Below are 8,443 nucleotides of genomic sequence, written 5' to 3'. Positions count from 1 at the left end.
ATCTATTTTTTAAATGTCTCCAGTACTGATAAAAAGATCGATAACGTTGGACCTTAACGGTACCACGGTCTTTAATAATTCAGCCCTGGGGCTCGGTACCCATCCCTAGTTTTAATTATTACATCATTAATATTACATTTCAAATAACCAAGTACTTGATATCTCACAAAGAGCAAGTGGCTAGTGCTGCTAAGAACATACCTTTCAAAACCGATAGCTTCTGCAGGGTTAGAGGCTGCCTGGTGGTCTTGGTGGTGGGGCATTCCTATCCAGTCAGGCTCCTTTCCCCTAAGGTTTCGGTGCCTCAAAACGCCACAGCCAACTCCTTCAAAAACATGGAGTCCCTTGTGTTGTTTTTCTATTTTTGCCCAGACCTCTGGACGCACTGGAATCTTCCCTTGCAAGTGAATCTGACAAAAATCTGAAACATAAAATGTGTACAGTAGCCTATACATAAAAGGTAGACACCAATATGTGACTGAGGAGCAAAAATAAAAAGGCTCCACTATAATAATATATACCTTCCCAGGGTGCAGGCTCACACTGTCCAGGTGTCTCAGATTGTTCTTCTACAGAATGTGAATAAGACACAAAGAAAGGGTAGCAAAAACATTTCAACAATAGTATAAGTTAATATGCGTATATCTTGATGGGCTGATTGTTTACACATTTCACTGCTCTCTTGTATGTTTCTTTTGTTGCAGTTGCTGATGAAAGTAAAAATGCAAAATTGATCAAAGACTGACATTATTATTTGCATGCAATTTAAAAACAAATGTACTTACTTTGTGAACATACCTGGTTTAATAGTTTATCCAAATAATTGTTTAGATTTGCAGTCCTGTAGGTGGTGACTTCCCCTTCCAGCTCAGCTTTGGAATCCTCTAATTTAGCAGATCTTTATAATATAATGAAAAATTAAATGATCAACGAAACAGCCTTTTAGCCTACCACCAGTCAGATCTGTTAAATGTTACCTTTTGTATTAACCGTTTAAAGATGTTTCAGTGTCATACAAATGAGTTTCCTGTTGCTGTATTATCTGGGAAATAGAAGAATCGGATCAGGATTCGGTATTGGCAGACAATCAATATCATATGACTCGGATCTTTATTAGCATCAGCATTTGATCACCTTTGTCGACTTGCAGCTTAATTACAAAAGATAACCCCACTCCTCTCCTACCACTATAAGGACTGTCAAAGAGTCATCATTTTGAGCAAAAGGCCTTTAAAGTTTCCTCTTCTCTGGAATCCATCGATCTGATTGATTATTTGCGGAGCAAATGATCAAAATACTATTGAGGGAAGATATTTTCGTTTGGATTGCTGTTCTGGGGGAAGCTTGCGAGTGTGTGTGTGTATATGTGTGTGTGTGTGTTTGTGTAATTTTGCGTTTGTGTTTATTGTGTTTGTTTCCCGGGGAAAACACTCACGAGAAACACCGGCTGTTGTTATGCCTGCTGTGACGTCAAGTTACTCCGTTCTCCGCTTGTAATTATGTTGTTACAAGCTTCAAAGTTGTATTTATCATCTGAATTTGCCAAAACAAGTTTAATATTCTGAAAGCCAAGACTTTGTTTAATTGAAATCAGATGAAAACATACTGTAACGGACCCTGCCGTGTTATCTATGATTACTATACGCCTTGCTTTCATAATTTCAGCCGGAGGGAGGGGAAGCAGCGCTGCGGAACAGCAGAGTGGCGAGTGAGAGCTGTCATCTTCCCTTTACAATCTTCAGAAATGTATTTTTCATGTAATTTTGGAAATAAAAGTTTCATATTCTGAAAGCCAAGACTTTGTTTGTTTAAAATCCAACAAAAAATCCGAACTATTTTTTTACACAAATCCACGTTTATTTTGAAATGAGCCGTCGCGACTTCCAACTGATTTCGATAGAGCGGTTCACATATTTACTCTATAGTTCCTGAAATTAGAGTATTGAATTTTCATTTACAATATGTTAATTTTCAAATTCTGCAGTATATCCACGTCAGCCCGTTTAATCATTTTGGATAGTTATTGAAGGCTTTATTCCAAAGTTGTTTGGGGAATTCTATTTCGTGATTGTTTTTTTTCTGTTCAAGTGTACCATTAGTTACAAAATGTAGGCTACTGTTTTAATTTTTTGCTTAAAAAAAGAGCTAGAAGTAGACTTTTGTTATTGGCCCGACATTTGTATTGTTTACTATTTTGTCAATATGAAACATTTGAGCTACGCTGAGATATTCCAAATTAGTAAGGTTTAAACCTCTCGCGGAAAAAAAGTATATTCGTGTTCAGATAGTGGCATATTTTGGCACTGTTGGCTTTCCATAGGTTCTTGCCTGGTCGCCCGGTTTTTTGGTTGAGTAGAAGTTGGCAGAGGGATGTCACTGCGATGATGGCGCTGCAGCTGAAGAACGGGGATGCAGCTTACTACCAGAGTGCGGAATATTGCAGACATTACACTTCGCCTCCCGTAAACTACGGTGACAGCAGGCATTATCTTGCCCGTTTGCCAGGTAAGGAGAAGCTTGCAATACAGTAGCTTCCCTCTGACTGTCAGCAATCTGATGCGCTGTAATGTGCAGGGAAAGAGACATTTGCAGATGTTTAACCGGTTGCCCTGGTGCTGCTGTCAGCCTGTCATCACCATAATGTCCTCTAAACGAGTGAACTCGTCATCTTACTGAATAGCCTATCGAGCACAGATGCTGCGATGCAAAATCCCAGGTTGTCGGGACTCTAATGATCCATCGAAGAGCTCCAGAGAGACTCCAGGTTTTAGCTGACTGTTATCTGAAACAGTGAATAGAGTGTAATGGTCACTTTCATCCCTCAGGTATGGTTGCCAATCAAGCGGTGGTCAGAGCAGGTGAAGAAATGGAAACTGTAATCGTTGTTGCTGCCTTCACTGCACTGCTTGATCTGCAGTCAGATGATGGTGACATTTGGCAATTACACAGCAAGTGTTTCTTCATTGCACCTGCACAGTTGCTGCCAACAGCAGCCAGCATCATGGTCATGTAACTCAAATGTTCCAGATTTATAGACATGGTAGGCAAATATTCCTGCCATTAAATCGTCTTCATTGCATATACTACATGTCTCAGATTGAAGTTAGCGAAAGTTGTTGCAATCGATAGGTAATCAAAAATAAGGCTGGTGCAATGACAAGATGGGCGTTTTTGGCAAATTTGGTAAACCATAATTTGTATTGCATCATAAGTTATAATCATATACGTTTGCTTGACGTAAATTATGAACATTTAGCATTTGGTTGACTTTTTCTATTTTTGATATTATTGTTAATTAAATACAAAGTTTGGTTCCAATGCCAACTTCTTGTCAGAAAAAATAATGAAGTAAATGTGTGACTCTAGTAACATGTCATGGGCTAAAATAGGTGTTGCTTTATATAAGGGGTAATGGACGATTACTAATCGATATAGTATTTATAGCCTAATGCATAGGCTAGGTGACTGGTAATAAAAGTCTTGAGCATACAGTACCACACAATTTATGTTAACTATTATGACATTCATTCAAACATAAAGTGCTACTGAGATCTAAAAGTAAAGGCTATAGACATTACCGTAATGGTACATAAAGTCAATTGCAAACTTTAATAAGACATTCACTATCTTTGCTGCATTTGCGGTTGTCCAATGCCCAGTGAAGCAGATTGAATAAGTGCACGAGGCATGTGATTGTCATTGCTCCATAATTGATGTGGCACAAGATAGTAAGGCAAGAGAAACTAGAGAAAATGCAAACTTGACCCATTTAGAGATTCTCAGTGGAGGCCATCAGACTTGGACAGTAGTTGTTTTCTGGCGTGGTTCTACAAGCAAGCAATCTTTAGTCAAATTCAAGAAATCATGAACTAATAAATAAGTAATGAGTCTAAAAGAAAACTGTGGTTTCTTCTTCTGAAACTTTTAGAACAAAGTCTCTCCACAACAATGATGAACAATACTGTCTGATAAAAAAAAAAAAGTTGACCACTTGCTGCTGGCTGTTTCAGAGCAACAACACATGACACTGACTTTGACTTACAAAGTTTATTGTGTCCTGTCCAAAAACTAAAATGCAAAAAAGCAAAAGCAAAATGAACAGACAAAGCCATGGTTATCTATTCAGTGGCTGTTCAAATGTGTGCTCTGTAGACTGCAATTTTTGAGGACCTGCATCTGGATCTGAGACATTGGCTTATCTTTTATCTAGTATGGTAATTGCTACATGAAATCATGATGCAAAGCAATTTCATGCAAGGTAGTAACACAAGGAGTTAAAGAAGTGGGGAGGAAGTGTTGGTTAAAGGATTCACAGCAAAATCCTCATGCATACTTTACATTACTACTGATATACAGTAAATGTATGTTAGTCATGTCATCTGTTTTGTGGTGGCACATTGCACACTCTGAATTGCTTAACGGATGATATCAAGCAAAAAGGGTCAGCCGCCCTTTGTGTGTGTAATTGCTTCTGCAGTGAGGTTTCTAGACTGCTGTGCAGGCGGGCTCAATCAGGGTGGAAGGGTTCTCATGAGGCTGCTGCTGATTAGGTTGATGATGTGCAGTATGTGGAACTTAATTGGGTCTCGATGGCAATCATGAGCATTGAGGGGGTGTCTAATTCAACAACATACTGTATGGGTCTCATTCAATGAATACTGCGAACATAAATGAATATGATAAGCGCACACGTCTTAAAACCTGTACTATTGTATACTCTATATTGCCTATTGCATTCTTTTGACATTTTCCATGGCTATAATAGACATTCAAATTATTAGAATTTAACATGAAAGTAACATTTAAACCAGTTTTGCATCCGAGCTGTCATTGCTGTGATGCTCCTGCAATCTACTTCAGGTGTGTCACATCTTCTTCTGTTTATTACAGATAAATCAGCTTTCAACTCCCTGCGGTAGCAGATAATGTCTACTAAGATTACACTTCCAAAAATAACAAATGTAAAAGCTTTTTAAGCAGGATATTGTAAGACAATACTTAGAATACCAATGAGTAGTGAAACATGTATATATTTATATGCAGCTGCTGTATAGTATGACTTTATTAATGTATAGGCCACTCATCCTGCCCTGCTGAATCTGCCAGTGTCATCTAGCAGTTCACAGGACTGTAGTAGGGTCAGTGCTTGTCCAGCATACCTTTCTCCTGAGGTAAGTCAGGCTAGGTGACAGACAGACTGGACAGGCAGACTGACAGCGAACAGCAGTTCGGAAACACAAACACCTCAGGATGTTATTTTGAGTCCATGAATCACCACCATTGAGCTTCCAGCACTGTGAGTTTTGACACAGCTGTTTGCCCTTTTACTGACAATATATGTGGCCAAAGAGAAACACAGACACACACACACACCCACACACACACACACACACACACACACACACACACACACACACACACACACACACACACACACACACACACACACACACACACACAATGGCACACTCGAGCGACCCAACAAACACACAAAATCAGCTCATTGCCATTCTTAATATAATGCGTTGTCTTAGTTTTCCATACACAACCATGCATGCCATGCTTTGATGTACACTCACACAGACAGAGAGAGACCTACTTTAGTTTATCGAGCATTCACACTTCGGGCTGAGATCTCTTCAGATCAGAGCAGCTTGGGGATTTTTATGTCACTGTCTCCGTTTGTTGTGTGTGCAAATGCATGTGTACGTAACATCCCATATGCATGATTGCAGGCGCTGCAGGCTTAGCCTATTCTTTCTGATGCTTACTAGAGTGTGAAGCTCCTCTGTCCGGGAATGTGTTTCCATTCGCCCATCTCTTTACATCTCTCCTGCTCCGGGCTCCAAGAAAGAAAATCCTCCTTCTATTAGTGTCACTGTACATTGGTCACTGGATTTTAACCAAGTTCAACAGGCAGTATCCACTTTATATTTTCATATGAAAGTGATAATGTCTTCAGCTTGTGTTTTTTTACTGTTCGCCAATAGGACATTTAAAGAATATATTTACAGAGTTGAATGTATTTTGGTGTAAAGATGAGACCGGTGTCTAGCTTGTTAACCATGCTTATCATCTCAGTTTAGACTGTAAGCACGCTAACATTTCTGATTTAACACTAAACACATGAGCCTCATGATAATGGTTTTACCTTTGCAGGAATTTGGCAATAAACCAATGAAAGGGAAAATTGCTGGATGAAAAGTCAGTGCAGAACCAAAGTTATTTTAATTCACTATGATGAAAATATGAATGTCTGGAACTAATCTTTATAGCAATCCACCCTATAGTTACTAAGAGGTTTCACTCAAAAGCAAAATGTCAACTTCATGGTGCCAGAGGAAGGGCCAGTAGGTTAACAGAGACATTTGAATAGTATTATCTGGGAAAATGCAATGTCTGTGGCAATCTTTCATTTAGGGTTTCTCAACTGGATTTTGAGGTGGCGGTAGCACTAGATCATTTTGGATTAATCCTCTGTAGGCCATAAATAGAAAATGTAATAGTTGTTGAGATGTGTTAGATCAACCGACTGACATGGCATGATAAAAAACGTTCTTGTTACTGTTAATTAAATGTATTTAATAGTAGTACTATACGTCCATACAGCACCACTTTCCTCATCAAGGTTACTACATTCCCTTTTGAGAAGTTTATTTGATTTGTGTTATCTTCCCCTGTGTAAAATAATGTGTTGTTGTCCACAGGACCAGGGACCATGTTGAAGCCCCCTATGAGTCTCTTCAGCCTCCCCCAGCAGCCTTTTCACCACATGGACTCTCTGCACCAGCTGAGACCCCCACCAATGGCGCCTACACAGACTCTTGGCCCGCCACCCCTTGCCCCTGCTCAGGCACTTGGACCTCCTACTATGCTACCTACCCAGACTCTTGGCCCCCTGCCTCCTCACGTGTTAAGACATCCCCTTATTGCCCCCCCACACAGCTTAGGCCCCCCTCCAATGGCCCCAACACAGCCAATGGGGCCTCCACCAATGGCACACTCCTTGGGTCCCCCACCTATAGATCATACACACACAATCGTGCCTCCAAACATGGACCTTATACAACCGTTGGGGCCTCCACCTTTAAACCTTGCACAGGCCCTGGTGCCTCCACCTGTAGTGGGACCCGGAGCCGGAAGATTTTCCCTCCCTCCAAGCCCCATGTGCTCCCCTCCTCCAATGGGCCCAGACCCTTCACACCTGCCCCCAATGCCCCCACGACCAGCCCAGATGTCCTGCCTCCTCCCTGGCCCTCTCCTGGGTCAGGCAGCCCCAGCCAGCGAGCTGCCCCAGGATGAGGGCTCTCTGCTGGGGATGGAGGAGCAGGACGACTCACTGGGGGAACTCTGCAAACCACTGTACTGTAAACTCTGCAACGTGACCCTCAACTCTGCTCAGCAGGCGCAGGCGCACTACCAGGTCTGTTAAAATAACAATGTACAAACCAAATCAATATTAAGATACATAAATAAACACAGCATTCTCCTTATCGTTTCGTCTAGGGAAAGAACCACAATAAGAAGTTGAGGAATTTCTATGCTAGCAGTCAGCAGCCTCCAGCCACCAGGATACCAGAGGTCGTCGAGGCGGCTGGCCAGACATCCCTCAGCTCAGGACCAAACGACAGTGACGCAGGCAGACAGGTTAGAGCCAACCTACCTAAATGTTACAGTGTTATGAGATGGATGGCATTTTGGCAACCAGAAAAACAACTCCAATAAACGTTGCTTTACTGCTGGAGATGGGGAAAAGCAACTGTTTTCTTACCACTTTGCAAAATTAGCTTGAAAAGTGACGATATGCAATTTGTGATCGCAACAGGTTTCTTCTCCCAAGTTTCCAAAATAAAGTAGTTATTGTTGTTTATGGATTTACTATATAGTTGAACCAATTAACCAACATAACATGCAAGTACATTATCTTCATTAACTAATAATTAAACAATTTTGACTTTAAATTAGTATTATTGCTTTCATGATTTAAGAAACTGAAATCAGTCTGTTACATTGAAAATATTAAGAGATTTTGCTTGAAATTCTTCTCTTCTTCCAACCTGTCCGAAAAATGTATTTCTTCTCTTTCTCCCTCGTCACATACACTGCACTGCTTTGTCCCAGGCACAGTATAAGGGAGCGACCCGGGTCATCTTGGCCACAGAGAATGACTATTGTAAGCTGTGTGACGCCTCCTTCAGTTCACTGGCAGTTGCACAGGCCCACTACCAGGGCAAGAACCACGCCAAGAAACTACGACTCGCTGAGGCCCAACAAAACTCCAGTAACCTGTAGGTTCAAATGTAGAACCATTATGCAGTATACAGACGCCTTGTCCTTATTTCGTTTTGTGTTAGATTACCATTTGTCTTACAGATCTCCTGAAAGCCACGACTGATATTAAATATATATGTATTTGAATAAGAAACATTACTTAACTAAAGTT

At 40.8% G+C, this 8,443-nt stretch overlaps 1 protein-coding gene across 1 annotated transcript; it reads left to right on the top strand.

The window, feature by feature from the left end:
* The first annotated feature begins 2,384 nt into the window (after window positions 1-2,384).
* zmat3 (zinc finger, matrin-type 3) lies at window positions 2,385-8,292 on the top strand. The gene is made up of 4 exons (XM_010788243.1): window positions 2,385-2,505; window positions 6,708-7,423; window positions 7,507-7,647; window positions 8,122-8,292. Exons 1-4 carry the CDS (start codon window positions 2,385-2,387, stop codon window positions 8,290-8,292), a joined length of 1,149 nt encoding a protein of 382 aa, XP_010786545.1.
* The last annotated feature ends 151 nt before the right edge of the window (window positions 8,293-8,443 follow it).

This window comes from Notothenia coriiceps, unplaced genomic scaffold, assembly GCF_000735185.1.
Source record: "Notothenia coriiceps isolate Sejong01 unplaced genomic scaffold, NC01 NC01_scaffold00031755, whole genome shotgun sequence".
In the NCBI taxonomy this organism is placed as follows: domain Eukaryota; kingdom Metazoa; phylum Chordata; class Actinopteri; order Perciformes; family Nototheniidae; genus Notothenia; species Notothenia coriiceps.
Note: the sequence above shows the minus strand (reverse complement) of the source record. Positions and strands in the feature narration are given on the sequence as shown.

Coding starts and splice junctions, on each gene's coding strand:
- zmat3 (XM_010788243.1), top strand. CDS start 2,385: ATGGCGCTGCAGCTGAAGAACGGGGATGCAGCTTACTACCAGAGTGCG. Junction 2,506..6,707: donor TTATCTTGCCCGTTTGCCAG/GTAAGGAGAAGC, acceptor TGTTGTCCACAG/GACCAGGGACCATGTTGAAG. Junction 7,424..7,506: donor AGGCGCAGGCGCACTACCAG/GTCTGTTAAAAT, acceptor CGTTTCGTCTAG/GGAAAGAACCACAATAAGAA.